At 41.9% G+C, this 25,669-nt stretch overlaps 1 protein-coding gene across 1 annotated transcript; it reads right to left on the reverse strand.

Annotated features, from left to right (window-relative positions):
* Positions 1 to 1,496: 1,496 nt before the first annotated feature.
* On the reverse strand, positions 1,497 to 23,672 carry plrg1 (pleiotropic regulator 1). Its single transcript, XM_080447198.1, has 15 exons — positions 23,516 to 23,672; positions 15,689 to 15,795; positions 13,945 to 14,066; positions 12,993 to 13,046; positions 12,534 to 12,627; positions 11,509 to 11,596; positions 10,271 to 10,369; positions 9,712 to 9,804; positions 9,087 to 9,236; positions 5,875 to 5,976; positions 4,680 to 4,782; positions 4,417 to 4,525; positions 3,973 to 4,112; positions 2,874 to 3,067; positions 1,497 to 1,894 (listed from the first exon to the last, which is right to left on the reverse strand). Exons 1-15 carry the CDS (start codon positions 23,522 to 23,524, stop codon positions 1,835 to 1,837), a joined length of 1,524 nt encoding a protein of 507 aa, XP_080303324.1. The 5' UTR covers positions 23,525 to 23,672; the 3' UTR covers positions 1,497 to 1,834.
* Between the last annotated feature and the right edge of the window lie 1,997 nt (positions 23,673 to 25,669).

Below are 25,669 nucleotides of genomic sequence, written 5' to 3' on the forward strand. Positions count from 1 at the left end.
ACCAGTGGCTCTCAGACTATCATGTCAAGGACACCCACATTGATATTCATTTGGCCATGGACCCCCATCTGAAAATACGTTGTGCAAGGGAGAATGGACCCCCATACAAGAATTTCAAATTTGTTCAAGATCTTTTTTTAAAGCACATATACATCGGCTATTTTCAAATAGCCAATGTATAGGGTTAAAGTGGTTAAAACTTAGCAAGGGATCCCCAGGAACGCCCGGGGACCCCCGGACCCCACTGTTCTAGAGACTACCACCTTACCAAAAGAACCAGGAAGGACTTTGGAGGAACAAAGTGTTGTTTATTTTAACACCGTGATGTAAACATTACGTGGATGCCTAGGAAAAAAAGAACAGGCATCTTTATTTCTTATTTATGTACAATTGGAAATTCTGTCAAAACAAAGAAAGTCTCTTCAATGCATTGTCTTATAATAGAATAATGTATTACTTATCCTACACAGTAAAATCCTCAGTGTAAATTTATCCTAGAAATACAAATGAAACCAAAGTTTGAGCCTCATGCAATACCTCTTGCAACCAGTAGGTGTCCTCCCGACACCAACAATAAATGTAAGAGTAGGGCGACCTTCTCCAACCACTGCAGATCTACTAGTTAGTTATAGGATGATAAAAACATACTCACAAGGGTTCCCAAACTTTTCAGACCGTGACCCCCCAAAATTATCATATTTGAACTGGGGACACCCCACCTTGACAAGCACTTGGAATTGTAGGAGTTAAGGCATTACATTTAGTTTGACTCTGTTCCACAGATACATATTGTGAAAATAGCAAACCTAGTAAGGCGTTGTGAGCTTGTAGATCAGCCATTTTAAAAAATGCCTCTTTCTTAGGAAATATTTGACAATTTGACCAATGCTTGACCATTTTTTAAAACATAGTTTGTTGGTTACTTTTGACGTAGTAATGGTCTTATTATTTTATTCATTGTATGTTGGTTTGTTTATGTTGAGTGAGAAAACAATGTTGCATATTAAGCTAATCATCTGGGGACCCCCAGTTTGGGAACCACCGCTCCACCATACAGATTGCTTAAAGTGTTTAATTCATTCACAAAAAAAAAGATTATGGATTGATCATTAACACTTGAGGATTTAACTGTGAACGGTGTGTCTCATTGCAGGGTTTGACCCCAATGGCGAGTACGCGTACACCAAGGTCAGTCCGTACGGGGCAGAGGAGTGGGTCCTACTGGTGGATGAGAGGGACCAGAGCTCTGAGAGAGCTGTGCTCATCAAGAACAAACATTCCGGGAGGTTCCTGGCCGTCCAAAATGGCAGCTTTATTGGACTGACGTCGTACACTGCAGACTGTAAATGGTATCTTAGATAAACAACCACCACCTCCGCCAATGTCTTCTACTTAAAAAGCTACAATTTGCAAGTTGTGTCTGTTGTCCCCCTCTCCTGACGGAGAGAGGTCATTTCAACGATGTCCGAACTACAATAAAGATTGCGACACACCTGTTGCTTCAATTAACTTTATGACACCAGGGTCTACATTTCTCAATGCAGGAAGGCCACCTCCAACCGCTGCACATGTACTGTATTAACATACTATACCATACAGATTGGTTAAAATTATATTTTATTCATTACAATGAGTCCCGGGTGGTAGTTTTAGTTGAGCTGGTAGCTTTTGTGGAAAGTGTATCTTCTGGGTGTGTTAAAGAGACAAACTTATGGATAATATCTACACCTGATAAGGGTGACTGGTAGACACAGTACCAGGATGGTTTCTATGACAAAACAAAGAAGAAGAAAAAAAAAACAAGTACAAAATAAAAGGTAAAAAGCTAAATGGCTCAGAATCTTTTCCTCTTGAGGATCTCCGGTTTCCAGTTGACTGGATGGCTCTCTTCCGTCTGTACAGAGAGAAAAGATGGGGTGAGCTCATGCGTATGTGGGTATACTGCAATACACAACATCAATACACTCACACACAAGTCTACTGGCTACATGTAAACCAAGCTCAGTGGCTTTGTGGTTAGAATGGCCGTCCTGATACTGGGAGGTTGGAGGTTCAATCCTCATACCAGAGACTATAAATGTGGTACCTACCCCCTTGCTTGGCATTCAGCATCAAGATTTGGATTGAGGATAAATTCCTGCAACATACTACATTCCCAAGGCTAATTTACTTACTTAAACTAGGGTTGGAAATTATTGTGCAAATTAAATGGCCGAAGGAATGGGAAAAGCATCTCTCCCTGATCCCTCCCTGTATCTAATAACTGGAAAGAAGCGATGATGTCGTGTCTGTTCTTTTCGATGCTCCAGCCGGCTACACATTCTTTAAAACAAAATTGGTAACCTAGCGAACTCTAATGACTGGAGGGGTTTGACGTTTTTGTTCGATTTGTATTGAATCTAAAATGACATAATTGATCTGCCTAATTTATATCTGACCCAAGCGACCATCTGACCCGTCAACACATGATTTGTTTGGACATCGAAGTACGAAGTAGGATTATGAGTCAACCCATCAATACCGGCCACACTATGACACAAAAATTATCAAATTGAATTATATTGCTTGTAAGACAGACCCGTTGATGGTAGGAGTATATACTGTTTATCGTCTCTGTCGGGTGGAAACCTCATATGTTCAAAACTGTTGCTTTTCAGGATTCAAATAAAAAAAAATAGCAAAAGTAGCAGATCGACAAGCTCAAAACGTGTTGCTTTGTGCGGAGTTTCGAGCTTGTAGATCTGCTATTTTTTATACTTTTGTGACATTGTTGTGTGATCAAGTAGGGCGTTCATTTAAGAAAAAAAACTGTTAAAATATGGAGATATTCTGCCCGACAGCGACGTTATAAGGATGTATGGGTGGCAACTTACCGCTGTGTCGTCCTCCTTGTACACTTTGATGGTCTTGTCGGCCTCGGCGGTGATCAGCCTGCTCTCCGAGTGGTCGAACAGGCAGGCGAAGATGCCCGACTCGCTGTCCAGGGAGCCGGGCTGCACGGCAGCATGGATCCTCTGGAAGTTATAACCCGTTCTCCAGTCCCACATGTGGATGGTCCCGTTGTCCGCTGGACAGAGGAGATAAAACGTGCGTGTTGAGGTTAACTCGACGGTCAGTACACATCCCATACAGCTGTGTGGTCCGGGAATCGATGATTATATGTCACCCCACGTCTCTCTTTAGGTCGCTCTGCACCAACAACAGATTTCAACAGACTGGCAGTCGAATGAAGTTGGGAGATTAATCGGTTGGAATGTGTGAAAAAGAGTAGCTGAATGAACTGAGAGCCGACACAGACAGCCGGCTACAATGGTGCTAAAAATAGCCTGTGGCTTGATGTCTTTTATAACAACAAGCCCGCTGCTATAAGACAGTCAAGCTTAAAGACACAGCGTCTCAGTAATCCTCATTTCTGTTCGTGTAATATGAAACAAGTAAAATGTCATATACATTTCTACAGGGTGTAAACATGTCGTAAATACATTGCCAACGTGAAACAGCAGCAACTCCGTGATAAAAGTGTGCATGTGTGTCTTAAAACACACAAATCAGCTTCATATTCACTTTAGATATTATGTAGCTAAATACTGTATATCAATTCATAACAGATTGACAGCCTTAATATCTTACAATATTGGTTCTATTTAAAAAAGTTGTGCAAAGTTTATTTGGGGAAACTAACTGCCAATGGCGACTGAATTTCCCCCCGTGAAATAAATAAATAAAGTTCTATCTGTAAACTGTAATAACTGTAATCATAAACACACTCTGTTCATGACGTATTCTTGATTCCAATGGTTCTGCTTAAAACTGGTGGCAAGCACCAAGGTTCAAAGAATCTAGAACTAGAACCAAAGTTCCTTTGGTGGAAAAGGGGCCATTATCTTGACGCGTTGTGAAATTGTAGGTCTGCCATTTCCGGCGTGCGACACCGTCGCATGAACAAGGTTTGAGGAAGTTGTGATGAAGTACCTCCAGACACCAGCACGCCGTCAGAGTTGACCGCCAGTGTGTTGATGATGGCGTTGTGTCCGGGCAGGTTCTGGATGAAGTTTCCTTCTGGGAACATCCACTGCTTGATGTTGTCTGCAGAGCCAGACGCAAAGGTGTATCTGGACAAACACAACAACATCATAACACACGTTATGAGCTTATAGATCGGCTATTTTCAGCTATAAATCAGTCAGTGTCCACTCCAGACTGAGACATTATCTTTAGAAAGTCAGATTTGAATCACATTTCAAACCACGTAGGAATGTGGTTCAAATCTGATTGGCAAGAAATCAGTTTCTATGTGTTTTCTTGTGGTTCAGACTTGATAAAAAAAACAATCGTATTCCAATCTGAATCGGCCAAACATTGGATTTGTGCTTCCAGTGTGAGCGGTGGTTTCTTCCATCAGAACACATTGCTTACTGTCTGGGGTGCAGCACCAGAGCTCGGACAGACTTCTTATGGTTGGTCAGAGTGGCTCTGGTCTTCCCAGCGATCAGATCCCACAGTCTGATGGTGGAGTCATGGCTTCCTGTAAGACCACAATAATAGGAGTGTTAACACGGCAAAATCCAGTGTCCATTTTAACCCATTAAGACCTCAGGCCGAAGACCCATGTCCTCAGAAGTATAGCAATACAAACGTGTGTGTGTGTGTGTGTGTGTGTGTGTCTCTCTCTCAGGTACCTGTGATGATCTGTGGCTCTGCTGCCTGACATCTGACTGTAGCCACTGTGTTGGTGTGTCCGGCCAGTGTGTGGACGTTGGCTTTAGTGCGGATGTCCCACACCTAAAAAGAAAACACCACATGAAATCCAAATGACGCTCATGATGATTGAAGTCTATTGCATGTAGGTTGGAGAGGCTTATTGTCGGTATCAGCCCAGAACACGGGAGTCTATCCCCGTTACAATGGGCTAGATCCCTGGGAGATGGACTGCACACCTTCCAGTACTTAACGCACGACTTTGCCACATCCAATGCCGTGCTACTCATAAATACCCTTGTACTTTTACTCAAGTAACATTTTACATACAGGAAGCAGACTATTTCTACATTGTGGTATTATTACATTTCTTTAGGTAAAACATTTGCTTCTTCCACCACTGAATACAAGTTGATTTTAGAGTCATCTGTGTTAAGTGTTTACGTGATGTTTTTAAGTGGCTTGTTCAATGACACTTTGACAGACGGATGACCTTCTAGTTGTCAGAATCTCTCTACCCACTCAGCTAAAAGCTTGCGTTTTATCTGGTTGGAGGAGGAATGCATACAGACTTGTTCCTTTCATCGATTTCTTCTGTACTTTAATGGCATCGTGCTGAATCACAAACCCAATGTTTTGACACGTCGTCTTCCTCAAGGGGCCAAACAAAAACAGTTGACTTTTCCAAACATTCCAACTAAGTAGGAAGGGGGCGATATGACCTCAAGTCAATAATATGATTATTTCAAGCTTTTGCCTCAATATGAAACATTTTCACAAAATGTGAAAACAGCAGATCTATAAGCTCACAATGTATCTCGATGTGACATGTTGTACACCACCATTGCATAACAAAGTACAACAAAATACAGGGTTTAAGTGGTTTGATCAGACTAATCAATTTAGTGGATTATAAAAATAAATCTATTAGAATCTTTTTTTTGCATTGATTCAAATAAAACAACCTTGCTTCTCAATTATTTGGTTATAAGTTGGTTATTAGTTCTAAATGTTGGTTTCAATATATTTTTGGTTAGTCCTACAACTAAGGCATGTTATAGGATAATCACGTCATTGGGAATCAAGTCATCATCTATGTCACCTGCATTGCCACCTGTGAGTGTGTGTGTGTGTGTGTGTGTGTGTGTGTGTTTTAGGAGTGTATAACTTTCTTACCCTGGCTGTGGCGTCTCTGCTGCACGTCACCAGCACATCGATGGTTGGATGGAGGTCAAGGTCGTACACTGCACTGAGGTGTCCATGGTAGTGCCTGATCACCTGACACACAGACAACACATAATGACACTGTTGAATGGCAAGCCTTTAGAGCAGAGGCTCTCATCCTTTTCAGGATCAGGGCCCACACTTGAAGAATCTCAAAAGTGTCCGTAGCCCACCCATTGGACCACTTAACACGGCTGCCGTGGTCTGATGGGTGGGGCGTGTGTTTTTTTCAGAGCATGTACAGTTTAATGATCAATCAAATCGATTGTGTCCCGGCTTTGATAAATGTAACCAACATAATATACTTTAAGAGCCTATCTGCATCGCAATGAAAACTCCTTTTTCAAAGGTTTTAAAGGAAAAAAATACCATGCCATTTATTTCTCTTTTGTTTTACATTATTTTAATATTTATGTTATATTATCATTCAAATCTAATTTGACAATTAATTAGGGGGCCTACTTGCAATAAAATCCTCATGGCCCACAGGTTGGTTATCACTGCTTTAGACCTAAAGGACAGTGAGGAGCGCTGCCATGCAAAACGCTTATATTTTATTTGCCCCAGAGAATGATTAGGTGACTGATTTAATCTGGTATGTTTTTCCATTGTGTGTTTTGTCTGATTTATTGTATTTTTTTCAGTGTGTTACATGAATATTTATTTTTTAATGTTTTGTGTTTGTTTGTCCAACTTGTTGTAATCACGACAGCATTGCAAACGAGAGTAAAACCTCAATGTTCTTTTCAAGAAATAAAAGGTTTAATCCTTCCAAGTCGGCCATCCCCACCCATGACCCCAGGACCCATTCAAATTGCATTATAAAACAAAATGTGAGACGCGAGATGGTTAAAAAAAAAAAAAAAAAAAAAGATTGTGATGAAGTATTCTCTTTCTTCATCTCACACACTGTTGCTCCCTCTCCATCCTGTCTCGCACGTGCACACAGAGTAACCTTGCATCAGCTGATGCCCTTAGCAACAATGTATGGTAATGTATGCTAAATCTAAGAATATTAAAAATGAAATCCAATCATGTGGACCTGGGGATCCACATACGGTGTGGTTCCAATGTGGACCTTGGACTTCATGTCTCACCTCATGTACCAGGGGCGCCGATTTGTGTCCGCGCTCGCGGGTGCGCAACGCACGCGCACCCAGCGCGCGTGCATGCGCTTATTGCGGTTATTATCCGAGTTTGTTACCTTTTTAGGGGGGTTTTGTTACTTTAATGCAGTTAATTTGGTTAATTTGGTACCAAAAATGTACTCCATGAAGTGAAGATGTCGGTGTTTTTTTGTGATGAGTTTGTCATGGGTGCTCTTCATTTCCCCTGGGTGCTTTAGCCCCGAAGCACCCACAGTATCGGCGCCCTTGTCATGTACACTTGCTGCTATGTGGACCCAACGAGACATCTCCTTATGTCTAACCTCATGTATATATGTTACAGTATGATTGGAGAACCAGTACGATTGAAGAATGCGCGCTCGTTTTTACCACCCACCCAGCACTAGAGGGAGCCACAAGCCAGGCTTGTGCACAAACATATATGGCCACACACACACACAGTCACACACACACAAACACACAAACACACACGCGCACACACACGCGCACGCGCTCATGCTTTTTTTGGTTTATTGAAAGCAGGACTGTTTAGATACTTTTATTGTGTTCTGGCTTTTGTTTTACTTTCTCCCTGACACACACACACACACACACACACACACACACACACACACACACACACACACACACACAGTGATCCATGAAAAGAACTATTCTGTCCCTATCGGTTTACAAATCAAACGGCGCTGAGTCGACTAGTGGAGCGTCGGCCGGTCACCGCGGGCACTCGCGCCTGGAGGCGCGAGGGCGCGCTTCCTCGGCCTCAAGCTCCACTAAGTCGGCGCGCCGTGCGTGTGAACGCGTGTTCAGCGTTCCCCTCATAGATATTATGGTTCCCCTAGCGTAGCTTCCTGGTTGCTATGTGGGGGGGAACAACAAAAGACAGGTCTCCGTCGGCGCATCAAAGCCCCGCCTCTCCGCGCTCTCCTTCTCCTCCTCCTCGGAGGAGGAGAAGGAGAGAAGGAGAGGACGGGACGGTTTAAAACGCGAGGAGGAGGAGGAGGAGGAGGCTCCTCTTCCTCGCGAGCCTCGCGTAATAACCCCCCGCCTCGCAGCGCCGTCCTCCTCCTCCTCCTCGCGAGCCTCGCTAATAAACCCTGTCTCGAAAAGCCCCGCCTCGCCCCGAAGGAGCCCCGTGCCTAAAAACGAGCGCTCTGTCTTCAATCGTACTGGTTCTCCAAACTGTGACATATATACCTACTGCTTTCTTATTCTGTGACTGTATTAGATTTTTCTTTGAAATGTCTCTTAGTCTTTTCTCCTTGATCTTGATCCCCCTCCCCACCCCCCCAAAACACACACCTTTTTTTTTCCTGAAAACAACAATATGAAGCTTCCAAAAAAAACAGATGTCACCCACTGATTTACACCTGTAAACCTTTGATGTGACAATAGAATTGACTCAGAGTGTCTCGGTGGGTGCATGACTGTTTGGGGACCCCTGTTCTATAGCAATGACTGCTATCATTATCATTACATAGAGCTACTTAACAAATGTATCGTTGCTGTCGGGCAGAAACCCATGTCCAAAACTGTTACTTTTCAGGAAATGGGGAAAAAAAGAACCTGTGTTCCAACGGAGCCAATGTAGTTATTTAGTCACAAGCTGTTAACACTGCTTCATTGGTTCAATATTTATCAAACCCACAGACTAGGGATGGCCAACCGATAACTGTTAACCGCCGTTAAATCACCAACGATTAATACTAACGATTAAAATTAATCGTATTTTTTTTTTCAAAACTGTTCAAATATAGTGAAAATAGCTGATCTACAAGCTCAAAATGCGACACGTTGTGAGCTTGTAGATCAGCTATTTTCTTATACTTTTGTGCAACACTCTTGTACGACGAAGCCGGGCATTCATTTAAAAACGTTTAAATACGGAGATATAAGGTTTCTGCCTGACAGCATCGATGTATCACTTACAGCCCTTTTAACTTACAGCTGTGTCCCAGCCGGGGCACTGGTTACAAAGTTAACGTAAGCTCATAAAGTTTGGGATGTTGAGGACAGCGGTCGGTGGGTGGGTGGTACCTTGTTGTACTCCAGGTCCCAGCACTTGACCTGCTTGTCCTCTCCACAGGAGAAGAGGTAGGGGCTGCGGCTGCTGACCGCCACTCCGCGCACCGTACTGATGTGACCCGTCAGAGACAGCTTCAGCTTCCCACTGGCCAGGTCCCAGATCTGATCCAAAAACAAGAGGAAAAGGGGCTCATTTAGGATGCATTATGGTCAATGTTATTTTGTAGGGTTGTCACGATAGCAGAATTTTAAACTTTGATACAACACTAGAAAAAATAAATACATAAATGCCTCTTTTGATACCTTGGCCCAAAAAAAAAAGTCCTATACACAAAGAAATGTTTTGCTTTGTTTTCTTCATGAGAGAAATTCCATTATTACTTTTGTAGGTATAATTCTTAAATTGCATACATTTTTGTACTAATCACGTTTAGCACTATTGTTTCTGTAATACCTTTCTTTGAAGCAAACACATTGAATTCATACAATGCAATGGCTGGATACAAACAATTAACAGTGGTAGGACCGGTCCGTAAAAAGTAAGACAACATCTGTACAGACAAACTAAGTCACAGTCACAGGTTGAGGACCATTTTCCTGTAAATAATTACTGGAGATGGCAAAGGTCAGAACTCACCTTAATGGTTCTGTCAGCAGAGCCAGTGACAAACCACTGGTTGCCGGGCTCCACGGCGATGGACCTCACCCAGCCAAGATGACCGCTGATGACCTTCAGAAACGTGTCAGGGATGCATGGTGAAGATGCAGTGTGGATCTAATCAAGTCTACATGATGCTACACAATTCATTTTGTGTAATTGTACAACAGGACTGAACCACTTATGCCCTGAATACTTTGACATATGACGAATAGCGAAAAGTAGCTCATGTACGAGTTTGTAGATCTGCTTTGTTCTTTTTTTGTGTGCCATAATGACATGCCCCAACATAGGGATGGCCAAGGTTTCTGAAATGTAAATGTTCCATTCCACTCATAAAACTCATATTTTGTTGCCAGAATCTAAGAATCCAGTGAAGCTAATAACCTTGTTTATGGACCACGGCCACAATATTAAAACAATAAAATCATGCTGTCTGTTGCTGTGGTTTCATCATTTTAAACATAGCTAGCTAAGCACTTCCAATAGGCACAGAGGAAAGAAGACGCATAAGAAATAAAATACACAACATAATTACCCTGAACAGCTTCCATGGGGGATGCCACTGTGGCTTGGGCATGGTTGGCGCTTTCCTCACCAGGGAAGACGTTTTGGTGCCTCCAGCCTCCAGGAGCGACTGCAGTAAAGACAGTGAGAATCATATTCATCATTATCGTTGCCGTCGGGGCAGAAACCTCTCATCTCCATAGTCTAACCTTTTTGTGTTTTTACGTAAATCAATGATCGTACTACAGCGTCACACAAAAGCATCAAATGTAGCAGATCCACGAGCTCGAAACGTGGTGCTAATTTTTATATATATCTTTTGCTACCCGACAGACGTTATGCAAATTCCTTTGTATTACTTTATAACAACGGTTCTCAAAGTTCACGGTTCATTTGTCATTTACGTGCTTGCACATGAAAATGAAAATTGTACTCAGGACCAGGGGCGCCGATGACGTGGGGGCGTCGGGTCCAGCGCCCCCACACTCAATTGGTCAGCCCCCTCATGAATCTCAGATGTAAGGCTCAAACTTACAGTACCATTACTATTACCATTACTATAGCGGGGCGCAGATAGGTGTTAACGCGCCGTTGACACCTAGAACAATAGCCCAGATAGAGAAACGGCTCGCGGCGGGGCTATTGCGGCTCGAGTTGAGCCCCCACGGCCGTGCACATAAATCGGCGTGCCTGCTCAGGACCAGCAGTATACAATAAGCAAAAACTATTGATAAATAAAATAAGCATAAAAATCCTAAAGTGCAGTGAATTAAAACTGAGCATTATGTGGGGCCCGAGGACCACCAAGCGTCCTTGAGGTTTTTTTTCAGGGGGTCCCCCAGCTTAACTGTTGATAGTTATAACCCCAATGGATCCTTAGCAGTCTTTAACTTACCAGAGTGTACAAATGGAACCAGAGTTATGGGGGGTCTTTGAAATTACAAAGTTGGGAGAACCACTGCTTTATAGCATGACGTTGCTGTCGGGCAGAAACCTCTTATCTCCATATTTAATTTGTTTTACATTTTTTTTTGTTTTTTTGTAAATTAATTCCCTACTTGATCATACTACAGCGTCACACAAAAGCATCAAAACTAGCAAATCTGCAAGGTCGAAACGCGGCGCAAAGCTACGCGTTTTGAGCTCGTCGATCTGCTACTTTTGAATTTGAATCCTGAAAAAAGTACCAGTTTTGGGCGTATGAGGTTTCCGCCCGACGGAGACCACCGTAAGGTGAACAGAATGCTGTGCCAAACAACAACAACCTACCATGCTTGAGGGAGGGTGGCTTCTCTCAGCGCCTCCCGCATTCCTGTGGATGTCCCCAACGCTGGCTGCTGTCCGACTGGCGTCCTGTCTGAAAGTAAAGCACAGGGTTCAATTACACTGATCATCATGGAACTGATGAGAAATGCACAAACACACACACACACACACACACACACACAATTACAACTGAGAGGACTGGGTGTCCGAAATATCTGGAAATCCGCAAATAAGAAAAGGAACACTAAATTAAAAGGTAATCGTTTAGAAACAATAGCGTATTAAAAAGTAAAGGTTCTACCATCGCAAGAGAGTGTTTGTTTTGTAACAGGGGTCTCTCTGGCACTTAAGTTAACTGAAAATATATTTGGTGGGTTACAAATCTCATCCAATCAAGAGAAAGAAAACCACAAAGATTGTTTATTCGCTTGTGTTCCAGGTCCAATTTTGTGTGCAATTTTTTTTATGTATATTCTTTCAACACTTCCAATTTCACTCGTGTATCCTGCATCCTGTATGAGTTCCCTCTCCTGATTGGATAAAATTGGTATCCTGACCTGAACATGTATTTTCTGTTTACTAAAGAGCCGGAGACACAGGGAGACCCCTGGTTAAAATAAAAACTAATAAATACTACCAGGTCATCAACTCACTACAGCATAGATGTACAGTAAAGCATTGTTTCTCAATGAAACAACCCCCAGGGGTCCTTGAGGAGGTTCCAGGGGGTCCCCAGCTAAAGGAGTTGATTGATATAGCGTCAGAATGATTTTAACCACTACTTTGGCTATTCAAAAATAGCAGATCTACAATCTCACAATGAGTCACTTTGTGCCGTGCTGCGAGCTTGTACATCTGCTATTCTTTAAAAAATATCGATAAAACTTTTGAATAATATTGATTACATTTTTAACACAAATCTTCTCTTCTGAGGGTCCCTGGCACAAAACATTTTCAGACGTGGTTCCACGGCCACATATATATCAACGTGGGGGTCCTGTGAGAACCACTGCAGTAAAGCATATTACCTGGCTTGTGAAGGAGGCAGTGTCAGCGCCAGAGCATGGACCCCTCCCTCAGTGGGCAGTCTGTGGAGCTTGGTGTCCGCGGTCAGGGCCACCCCTGTGGGACAAATGTCACTGGTATTATTTAGGCCTGTCACAATTATTACATAAACGCAATTATCTGAGATAATCACAATTATGTTTTTGCATAATCATTTCCATGTTAAAAATGATCATATATTTACAAAATGTGCGGAAATAGCAGATCTACCAGCTCAAAACGCATCGCAATTTCCACTATTTATGTTTTTGTTTTAACATAGTTATTAAATTATGCAATTAGTATGCATTGGTATTAACTGTAGTCTTAGTGAATAGACTATGTCATAGAAACATAGTTGTAGGCTGTGTATCACTGGTATTAACTGTAGTCTTAGTGAATAGACTGTCATAGAAACACTGTTGTGGGCTGTGTGTCCTTACCAGGTCCAGATGGATACGCATGTGTCCCGGTGAGCAGGTAGTCTGGGTCATCTCCTGAAACACACACACACACACAGTCAGACACCAAGAGTATTGCTGAACTCCAAGTTAGCAGCGTGGCATCTAGGGCTGGGTAATGTTATATCGATATCACAATATCGTCTGGGATTTTCAATATTGTGATATGGCAACAGTGTACTTAGAATTTCCAAAATTTACCCAAATCTTCAAAAAGATTGCAAAAAATATTAGCTCATCTTCAGACTCAAGCTGGTTGAGAGCATGTAGATCGGCCATTTTCTCTATTTATAAAAATATATATATCGTCGTCCCCATACGATATTATAGTCACAATATTGATATCAAGGTAGTTGATCAGAAATATCATATCTGATTTGGCATATATCACCCTGGTGGCATCATGGCTGGCTGTTTTAACCACCATAAAATGTTTTTTTTTAAAAATGCTGTATCTTTGTTAAAGGTATGTATGAAACATGTTTAAATAATATTTAATATGTCTATCAAATATACGTTTTTTTGTTTGTTTTGTTTTACCAATAGGCGTAATGTGTGTGGGGGGGGGGGCTTGAAATTTATATTGACTTAATGACTTTGTTGCACACAGAAAATAGCAAGTCTACAAGCTCATGACGCATTGCGAGCTTGTAGATCTGCTATTTTTGGTGCACGACACTGGCACGCAACGAAGTATAAATCCGTCTTCAAGATCATACAATGTGTTTAATGATTAAATAGAAATGACTGTTATGCCCATCTTACATACTAAATATATTGCCGTGGGGTTGGTAGCGTGGGAGTGGTCCCAGAGGATTGCTCGAAATATGCTGTGGCCCAGAGCTCAAAAGAAAGGTTGAGCAACCTCTGCAATACATAATTAATGTACAGCAGACACAGTAGGAACATGCACTGATCATGTGTGTATCATCACCTGGCTGTGTGTAGGGTTGTCCAGCCATTTGGACTCTTTGGTCCTTCGTTTCCTTCAGTACTGGCATGTGTAACACTGCGGCGTAATCGGCTCGGAGCTTGGCAGTCATTTTCACCTTGTGGCTGTAAAAAGGAAACATTATGATCATCTTCTGAAGCCTTGTAGATGTCTATATACAGTATAATAATATAATGACATCATTTTTTTTAACCCTTTAAGACCGGGAACGCATTTGTGTAACCACTTTGACCCTTATTTTATAATTTGACTATTCAAAAATAGCAGATATACAAGCTCATAGCGCGGCGCCGAGTGCCGCGCTATGAGCTTGTAGATCTGCTATTTCTTTGAAAAATCGTGGAAAATGTGTGCAAATCTTTGAATAGATATTTTTTAAACATTTGTAAAATATGTTGTTCTAGGGACCCCCCAGAAGCAAAGAGTTACAAATGTTCGCTTTTTCAAAAATAGCAGATTTACAAGATGCGTTCCCGGTCTTAATGGGTTAATCCCTGTAAGGAAGATTCCGTTTTTACTCTGTTCTTGTACACACCAAACAGACACACACACACGCACACACACACACACACACACACAAGACCTATAGACATGCAGACGTGGAGGGATGATGGGCTGCACGACGTGCCACCCAGGAGCAGTTTTAGTTGTTGCCTTGCTCACTGGCACATCGGGCAGTGCCCAGGAGGTGAAATGGCATCTCTCCTGCAAACAGTCCACACTGTGGTCCATGGTCTGTGCCATCAGCCTTCACTATAGCTCCAGGACTTAGCTCACAGAGCAGCATTACCATCCCAGCAATGGCCAAAACGTTTTTGACTTGTTGTTGCAAATTGGATGAAGGTAATTGACTGTTTTTGCTGCAGATGTCTGTGGTAAAAACAGGGTGGTAAAACTATATTTCACTGGGAGACTTAAACCCCAGCATCCGTATTGGATCGACAAGCTCACAACGTGCCGCGACGCGTTGTGAGCTTGTCTATCGGCTATTTTCTGCGAAAGCTTTGCACACAATAACAGAAAAGACACTAGTATAGAGCCCCGGGGGACACCGGTCAACCATATAGGGTTTAAGTGGTTAAATGTGGTTTATTTGACAGCCTGTGTCAAATGTCACACAGAAGCAGTGTCCCGATCAGCAGCCGCGTTCGGGGCAGCAAGGAAGAGCAGAGCACGCCTCTGTATGAATTGAAATTCGGCACAGGCTGTCCAAAGAAAACCCAGATTTAAACAGTTGATTCACTGCTGAATACGTTTTTTTTTGCTACGGACATCCGTAGGCAGGGAACGCGTCAATAACGTTCGGAAGGCCAAACTTTTCGGAAGGCATGATGTGACCAAGTCCAGGACCTACAGCGAAGGCTGAGGTCTCAGATGGGGGCTACCGCATACAGTGGACTCTATTCGATTCAAAGGAGCTTTATTGGCATGAGAAAACATACGTTTACAAGCCAGAGTCAAAAACATTATAAAACCATTTAAGTACAGTTAGAGGCGGTACAGCATTGTGTACACAGAGCTATGTCAAATTGCAACTTGGAAAAAGTGGCTAATGTTCATGTGTTGTTAGAAAGTTATAGCTTGTAGATCAGCTATTTTCTGCAAAGAGAGGGAAATACAAAATAATCTACTATAGAGCCTAGGGCTAATCCAGTCAACTACCGGTATGTATAAAGGGTATAGGTGGTTAAATAGCAAAAACATCGCCCTAAGGTTAAATGTGTACCTTTGATCATCCAGTGCTATCTGCTTGGCGTGGTCCGACACGAACATGTCATGGGTCCTTTTGAGAGACCTGAACACCAGAGTGTGGACCGAATGTTTCTGCACGTCCTGCAAAACAACCACAAAGACATCATGTATTAAACATGGAAATATCCATCTTCAACCCGTGTTTTATGATATTGAACATTTTATGGAGTTTAAATAATACGACGAATGCTTAATTCATAATCTGTTGTTGTCGGTGTCGCATGTCACAAATAGCAGTTCTACAAATAACATTTTCAGACAAACCATTTGAGCTTGTAGATCTGCTATTTTCAGCTATAAATCTGTGTTGTAGTTGTCCTGTGAACTCAAACTCAGTCTTGCCGAAAGCAACTTAGGTGCTACGAATGCTATCTGCATCTAAGTTGTAATACCCTCCATTCATTGACAGCCCATTCATCAAACAGAAGTCTTATCTGATTGTATTAAACGATGATAATAGACACACCAATATTGCACCTGTAAGGACAGCTTGGGTTATCCTCTTTGTCACTGTCAGATTTTTGTTTCATTCAAATTCACCGTTGTCATGTCATGAGCAGCTTTCTGTCAATAAACTCTGTGCAGTCATGATTCTTCAGTCATGAAGTGTTCGAGTTTGGAAGCACTGCACGTAGGGCTGTCACGATTAACAAATTTAAGTTGACGATTAATTGTCACTAAAATAATTGCGATTAGGGATTTAATTGTGTGTTTGGCATCGAAACATTGGAACATAATATAATATGAATAAAAAATATATTTCCGTTTGCCTTTTAGGCTTCGTAATCAAAAATTGCACAGGCCAGATATGATAAATAACTTAAATAAACAAGACATATTTAATAATTTTATACATTTAAAAATAGCAGAAATAGCTGATCTACAAGCTTACAACGCGTCACGAATCTGCTATTTCTGCTATTTTTAATATTTGAAAATGTGTGAACATTTTTCAACTGATGGGCCTAACTCCACATCCTGCATATGTGCAATTTCAAAAACAGGTAGTACACAGGAGGACGTGGAGTACAACGAGTGTCCTTCCTCATAACATGACAACGTTTTTCTCCAAAACAAAGTCAAGTTAAGTCTCATTTAGTTTAGTCTATTTGCACATAATTTAAAATATCTCATAAAACAAAGCGGAAAAAAGAAGTCACAAGATAAAGATAAAAACCGAGAAAATGCAACGGTCAAAAATGACACAAAAATGCACATAATTACATATGGTTAACACATAAGAATGAATACAAATAAAAGTGACAGTACAATAAGGAAGTAAGATAATTGCACACTCCAAACCTACCTGAAAGTACTATAACCTGATTTAGAGTTTATTTTGGGCTTAATGAGGATATCTTTGTCTGATGATCAAATTAAAGGGATACTTCACTTTCGGGCCGGGGACACATTTAAAAAAAATATTAAAAATAAATGAAAAAAGTTATGGAAAATTCATGGCCCCCTCACGACACGCAGTGTCCTACTAATGTGTGAGGGGGCCATGAATTTTCCATAACTTTTTTCATTTATTTTTAATATTTTTTTTAAATGTGTCCCCGGCCCGAAAGTGAAGTATCCCTTTAAGGGCTCTGATTGGTGCATATGGTGTGAGTGTGAGCATGTCAAAAACAAAGGAAGGAGCTATGCCATTGATAGATTCAATAAGAAGCACTTTTTGTTTTAGTTCAAACTCTAGCAGCAGCATGCCGAACAAGCTGGAGTTTATGTAGCCTGCCCTTGGATCAAGACTATCATACATTTATTTGATAGAGTCTAACTTTTGCTTTCGTAAGAAAAGTCTGACTCCAGACTGATCAAATACATCTATGATACAGATAGTCTTGATCCAAGCCTAGAGTTTATGTAAAACCTGCTTTGTCAGTCCGGCAGAGAGGGCATTACAATAATCTAGTGACAAGTCTACTAGAAATAAAAGCATGAACCATTTTTTTCAGAATCTGATTGAGACAGGAGGCATGTAACTTTAGAGATGTTCCTTGGATCACTGTTTCCCAAACACTGGGTCAGGACCCATTTGTGGGTCGTGCACACATTTTTATGGGTCAGAATCCCTATATTTTTATTATGTTTCCAAATTATTTTTAATTATTATTATTTCAAAACATTTTCACAAAAAAAAACTATTGAATTAATTCAATGATCAAGAAACAAATTCAATGATTTTTCAAAAATAATTTCATGAATAAAAAGAAATTCCATAAATTAGAAAACAAATGTTTAAGAACCAATGCGATCGGCTATTTTCACCTGGAGAGACATCACATTTTTCTTGTGGGTCTCGACTCTCGAGCTAAAACGTTTGGGAACCACTGATTTAGATAAAAGGCAGTCTTGGTCTTGGAGATGTTAAGTGACTTAAGTTGACAGAGGCAAAGAGGATAACCCAAGCTGTCCATACAGGTGCAATATTGTTGTTTTTTACCATCGTTTAATGTCAATGATGTATTGTTGCAACTTGCTTAGTTGCAGATTATATAGCATGCATAGCATCTCAGTTACAGTTTAGAGCCTAAACTCAGCCATCCACTTGAATAAGAACGACTCTTAAAACAATATATTATTTGTAGTTACAGTGGTGTAAAGTAACTAAGTACATTTACACAAGTACTGTACTTAAGTACAATTTTGAGGTATTTTTTACTTTACTGGAGTATTTCCAATTATCAGTACTTTTAATTCTACTCCACTACATCTCAGAGGCAAATATTCTACTTTTACTCCACTACAATTATTTAAAAACTTTAGTTGCTAGTTACTTTGTAGATTTTGATTATTATTACAAAACATACATTAACTACTTCAGCCCTATATAAACTTTGGCCATTTGAAAATAGCAGATCTACAAGCTCATAATGCGTGCAGATCTGCTATTTACTTATTTGTAACATTTCTACATTGCAGTATTGATACTTTCACATTAGATACGTTAGGTCAAGACGATAGTAGAGTCTACGAGAGTCTTAGCGACCTCCCCCTAATTTCCCCTGGAAGTTCACCAGTAAAGCCAGTATTTCTCCGAACATGTACAAATGCAAAATATAAGGTGCTTACGCGCTTGCGCAAAATGTTAGCTAGCAGTACGGCGTGTTTGTGCAATGTATTAATCCATATCGATGGCCAAAATGCAAAACCTCCTATCTGAAAAATTAACATTGTTGGGAAAATGAAAAAGAAAACTACAAAATGTTGTATCTTTTTTGCACAATGCTATTTTTTTATGATACCCATCACATAATTCACCGTTTCTGGATTTCTGGATTATATTACAATATTATATGTTAATTACACTGATCTCATATTGCAAATGCAGATAGGAGGTTTTTCCCCACTTTTCCTGGATAATTCTGCAGATAGGAGCTTTTGCACCGTGATGTTAAGTGATTGCATAACTAAATAATGATAAATAGTACAGGCTGTAAATACATACATTTACAGCTGCAAACAGTTGCATCAGTGGTGTGGTCTAGGTTTGTTTTCTGAGGTATACAATAATCATTCCCTGCACGAGATGCGCGTGGTCGTGGGTATCCGCTAGCGCATTTTCAATGGATGAAATGGTTAGTAGACTGTATACGCTTTTTTCCAAAAACAACAACAATTAGGTGGACTACAAAACAACTGGCCCAGGCACCCCTCGACATAATCCCCCCTATACCCTCAACTCCACCACCTGAAATACCCCCCCACTCCCACAACCCCCATTCCCCCCAACCAGCACAACACACCCCCCAAACCCCACCCACCCAAACCCTCACGCCCTCCAACTCCCCTAACTCATACAACTGGATCACCAACCTTGTGTCCGGTGTGGATAGTGGAATAGTATGTAAGATCATTGAATGTCTTAAAGAGCCTATAAGCAAGGAGGAAAGACGGATGCCTTGACCCTAGAATCACCACAGCCAGGGAGGAGATGAGAGCAGCACACAGGGACTTTGTCGCTGACCAAAAAGGAGAGGGTCTGAGGGAGAAATATAAGCGGAGGAAGGAGGAGCTATATCAAGTGTGTGCAACTGGAACAACGGGAGCTGACCCAAAAGATCAGGGACATTAAAGAGGTGCATGTTAACCAGAAACATGGCAAGAGCTGGAAGCTCATCAATGACATTTCTGGCAGAAGCTCTTCTCAGACTTCCAAGATCTGGGGAGAAAGCGCAGAGGAACGAGTTGAAACATGGTACCAGCACTTCAAAACACTCCTAGGAAATCCTCCTTCAACCAAAGAAGAGGATGATCCGAGGATGATCCTGTCTTCCATGACCTTCCCAAACCAGACGGTTCACCATGGATGAGTACCAGAGGGCCAAGGCTACTATCAAGTGAGGCAAGAGCTGCGGGGAAGATGGAGTGACAGCAGAGGTTCTGATGCCCATAGACGAGGTGGTGTTGGATTGTATCAAGCACACACGTCTAGCAAGCTGCCGAAGCTGTGGAGCAAAATGATCATCGATCCAGTACCAAAGTCAGGCGAACTCACCAAGGCATTAGCCTGAGCTCACAAGTTGCCAAGACGGCTAACAGGAAGATCCTCAACCGGCTTAGACCCATCTTAGACCCTGTAATGGGAAACTCGGGCAGATACTGGTGCTGAGGAGGATACTGGAAGGAGTAAGGAGCGGAATCTTTCAGTGGTGATCACCTTCATGACTTCCAAAAGGCTTTTGGCACCATCCACCGGGGGAATCTGATGAACATTCTCCGGGCCTATGGAGTTCCTGAGAAGATGGTTCAGATGATGGAGACAAACTACTCGAGGCAGTCCAGGACTTCTAATAACCTGGGCCTGGACTGCTTCAATGGAACAGGACCTGAAGGTCCGGGGGGCACTTGACTGGAATGCCTTGCATGGGATGAGGAGAGTGTGGAAATCAGACATGGGAGAAGACCTCAAGAGGCGGCTGTTCGTATAGCTACAGTGGAGTCAGTACTGCTGTATGGGGCTGAGACATGGACCGTCACAGCACAACAGGAAAGGGCCTTGGATGGAGTCTACACAAGAATGCTATGAATGGCACTAGGAGTCACATGGACGGACCACATCAGAAATGTGGTCCTCTACAGGAACCTACCATGGGTCACAGACAAAGTCAGAGAGAGAAGGATGAGGCAGGGCACTGCGTCAGGGACCCATAACTAGTGGCAAGCAAACTAACACTATGAGAGCCAACCCAGGGCAAAGCCAGGAGAGACAAGAAGTGCACCACCTACGTAGATGCACTTCGGCGTAACAGCTTAGCCAACAATACTGTAGAGCTCAAGACCCTGATGCTAGGTAGGAGAGTGTGGAGGGCAGCGATTCAGTAGTCCCAAGTTGGTGTTGGCTTGACCACACTCACACATCGTAAAGACCCTATTCTATATGATCCGGCCTAACTGACCCATGCCCCCCTCAACATAATCCCCCCCATACCCTCTACCCCCAACTCCACCACCTGCAATACTCCCCCACTCCTACAACCCCCCCCCCCCCCCCAACTGCCAGCCCACACCTCTCCACCTCCATAACTCAAAACCCCATCCCACTTCAGGGGTCCCGAGTTGGTGTTGGCTAGACCACACTCTCGCATCGCAAAGACCCTATCCTGTGTGATCCGGCCTAACTGGCATATGCCCCCCTCAACATAAACCCCCCCATACCCTATACCCCCCAACTCCACCTACTGCAATACTCCCCCACTCTCACAACCCCCCTCCCCCCCAACTGCCAGCCCACACCTCTCCACCTCCCTAACTCAAAACCCCATCCCACTTCAGGAGTCCTGTGTTGGTGTTGGCTAGACCACACTTTCGCATCACAAAGACCCTATCCTGTATGATCCGGCCAAACTGGCCCCCTCAACATAATCCCCCCTATACCCTCTACCCCCCCAAACTCCACCACCTGCAATACTACCCCACTCCCACACCCCCCCCCCCCAACTGCCAGCCCACACCTCTCCACCTCCCTAACTCAAAACCCCATCCCACTTCAGGAGTCCTGAGTTGGTGTTGGCTAGACCACACTTTCGCATCACAAAGACCCTATCCTGTATGATCCGGCCTAACTGGCCTATGCCCCCCTCAACATAATCCCCCCCATACCTTCTACCCCCCAACTCCACCACCTGCAATACTCCCCCACTCCCACAAACCCCATTCCCCCCAACTGCCAGCCCACACCTCACAACCCCCATAACTCAAAACCCCATCCCACCCCCAAATCCCACCCAACCCATTACCCCCACTCCCAGAAACCCCGGTCCCCATGCCCCCAACCAGCACACCACGACCCCCAAACTCCACCCACCCAAACCCTCATGCACCCCCCACCCCATACCCCCCCAACCACCACCCACACCTCCCACACCCTATAACTCCAAACCCCATCCCACCCCCATACCCTCATACCCCCCAACCGACACACCACAATATTTTCACAGGGTTGTTGGCTGCCACGGTGTTCACGTGTGATTTTGATCTGCAATTAATAAAAAATCACGACAATGACGTTCACATTTAAGCAGCAATGACAACCTCTAACCACAAGTTCAAAATGTTCAATGCCAAAACCTCCTATCTATACCTAAAAATGACCTCCTATCTACATAGATGCACATAGGAGGTTTTTACCTAGAAATAGTTAGGCTTACAAACAAACATTATCTTTATTAAATAATGCTTTTTGTATGCTCATTTTGAGATCAAGACATTCTACAGTACTGTATCAAGTATTACCATTAATTTTTTTTTATCAACTCACACTCTTGGTGTGATAAAAGTGTCACCACCTGACACTAATCATTAGCAATCAACAAGGCAATGCAATTAACTTGACAGAGTTACTAACAAATACTTAACTAGTAAGGGGGGAAGACACTTTTTTATTTTGAAAATAATAGATGACTACAAACTGAAAGACATTTAGACGGTCTACATAACATAGAATTCCCAAGTTTCAGCTCTGTCTGCTGCTCAACTAGTTCTGGTGCAGATAAGAGGTTTTGCGCTTCAACATTTTAGCACTAATTGGCACTGAACAAGATAGGAGGTTTTAGTCAAATGACTTTTTCTGACAAAATGAGGGGCGGGACTATCTTGCAGACAGACTGAGCATGTGCAGCATAGCCTATAGTCCTCATCCACAGTGAAATCCGAAAATCATGAAATTTGCACATAGGAGGTTTTGCATTTTGGCCATCGATATGTTTCAATAAAGAAGTGTTTTTATGCCGTCTGTCGCCGATTCTGTCGGAAGTTCCTAACGGCCGGTAGAGACGGAGCGCATCCGGTGAAAACCGGAATTACACTCAATGTAAACAGGAAGTAAACGAGAGGGGGAAATGGCGTTCGGCCACAACCGGGATTAAAACACTTCTTTATTGAAAAATATGCACTATTACATTACACAAACACGCCGGACACAGAGTTAACATTTGGGGTAAGTACCTTATATATTGCATTTGTACATGTTTGGAGACATACGGGCTTTACTGGTGACATTTCAGTGCAAACTGGGGGGGGGTGGGGGCTAAGACTCTCGTAGATATACAAATGTTAAAATCGATCAAATTATCAAATACATCTACGTGAGTCTTGATCTAAGTCTAGTAAAACATGCGAGTACTTTTTCCACCACTGGTTAAAGAAGAGTGTATTGTGTGGAAGGTCCTTAACCCGCTGTAATCTGCTATTTTCCCCCCCCCAGTATGAATGAGGCTGAACACAGTAGTGTAGCTACAGCTAAGTTAGCTTCGTCGTTTTCACAACAAAACAAAAACACCAAGGAATGTTCCTTTACCTCCGTCATGGTGGCGTCCAATAGGTGGCTGAAGTCCTCCGATAAACCACTTTATTTACAGTTAATTGTGTTTTTCTGTTTTAAATGTTATAAATGTTCACAGGAGACTAAACACACACACACACACGCAAACGATGTGCGAATGAACGCTCCGGATATAAACAACAATGAGAGCGCCCGGCAAGACCAGATTCCTTCCGGTTCATGATCTGTTCAAAACTACACTGTGAGTGTTAATGAGCGCCATCTAGTGGTCGTTATGAATTCAAATACAAGCACCAGAACCTCAAACTATTCCAGCACTGTGTTGAAAGAAAAATAAAGACTTTTCGGCAGTAGAGGAAAGTAACTAAGTACATTTTCTCAAGTACTGTACTTAAGTACAATTTTTGGGTATTTTTTTACTTTACTGGAGTATCTCCAATTTTCAGTACTTTTAGTTCTACTCCACTACATCTCAGAAGCAAATATTGTACTTTTACTCCAGTACAATTATTTGAAAACTTTAGTTACTAGTTACTTTGTAGATTTTGATTATAATTACAAAACATAGCCTACATTAACCACTTCAGCCCTATTTAAACTTTTACAAGCTCACAGCTTGTCCATTTTAGACATTGTCAAATGGGACATTCTGCATAATGAGTACTTTTACTTTTGGTACTTTAAGTATATTTTGATGCCAATACTTTTGTACTTTTACTCAATACATTTTTATTACTGGACCTTTACTTGTAGCAGAGTGTTTCTACGTTGTAATATTGATACTTTAACTTACGTAAAAAATTTGAGTACTTTTTCCACTGATGGTATAATTAAGTGTAATTTATATTCGAGTTAACTGTGAGACGGACAAGGTTCAAAGTGTATATTTGCATTCTGTTGTGGCCTGCTACGAACCTCTGAAAATTGGCGTAGGCCTTGTTTGTCTAAAAAGGTGCACAGATTAGTGGTTATCTAATGCTTCAAAGCCATGATGTTACTCAGCAGAAATGCACTCAGTCAGAATAGTTTTATAAATAAATAAAAAGCAGTAGCTATGTCAAATGTTAATTTGGATTTCCCTTGTAACATCTCTAGTCTACAGTAAATATAATCACAGAAAAAGTGTCTTAATATATGATATAGACAAACTATAAATAGTAATAAGTATAGTAAATAGTAAAACAAAACAAAAAAAGTAAAAGCCAAACGGTGAGCCAAACATAGCTCACCGTAGCTATGAACTATTTTAAAATGTGATCAAATGTGTTCAACCCTCCTCAAAAATCACAGTTTTTGTGAATTGAATGATCCTAATCACAATCTGTATGGCTGGTCTTCAGCCACATTACATTTACAGCAAGCCAGAGGGAAAAGACAAAGTTGGGCAATAAGTAACTCAATTGGTCAATTAAGGGGAGTGTACTGATGATGCATCGTAAGACAAATACACCCACACACACTGCATGTCAAACAACCACGCATCCACCCACACACCTCCAATCATCTACCACTGCTTGCATGTGTACATAAAATAATAATCTTCCAAACCCTTATGGATCCGTTTGAAGAAAATGTTTCCATCCTGTACTGTAGTTCAGTGGTTCTCTTGGTACATAGAAATTGATCTATTGAAGATTCTGACTTTCAAATGTACATTTTTTTTGTTTTGATTGTATTGCTGTATTGTTGTATTGTGCTTTCTGCTTTGGCAATGTAAACGTATGTTTTCTCATGCCAATAAAGCCCTTTGAATTGAATTGAATTGAATTGGTTCTCAAACGTTTTCATGTTAAGGACCCCCAAAATGATATGTATCTGGCTGTGGACCCCCCATCTCGAAAATGTTTTGTGCCGTGCAGTGAGCTTGTAGATCTGCTATTTTTGAATAGCAGACGAGCTCAAGTGTAAAATATGGTTAAACTGGTTAAAAGGATTGTGATGCTGTATTAACTAATTTCACTGGGGACCCCCTAGTACCCCCCAAAGGACGCCTGGTGGTCCCCGGACCCTACTTTGAGAAACCAATGCTGTAAATGATTCCAAGATACAATTAATTCTAAACTCAAAGCATTTGTGGTTGGTGTTTACATAATAGCCTACTCAACATGACCATAATATGGTCATGTTGAAATATTATTTGTACATCTCAGTCAAAAGGATAAAACACAG

Source organism: Gymnoscopelus braueri (genome assembly GCF_963280865.1).
Source record: "Gymnoscopelus braueri genome assembly, chromosome: 2".
Lineage (NCBI taxonomy): Eukaryota > Metazoa > Chordata > Actinopteri > Myctophiformes > Myctophidae > Gymnoscopelus > Gymnoscopelus braueri.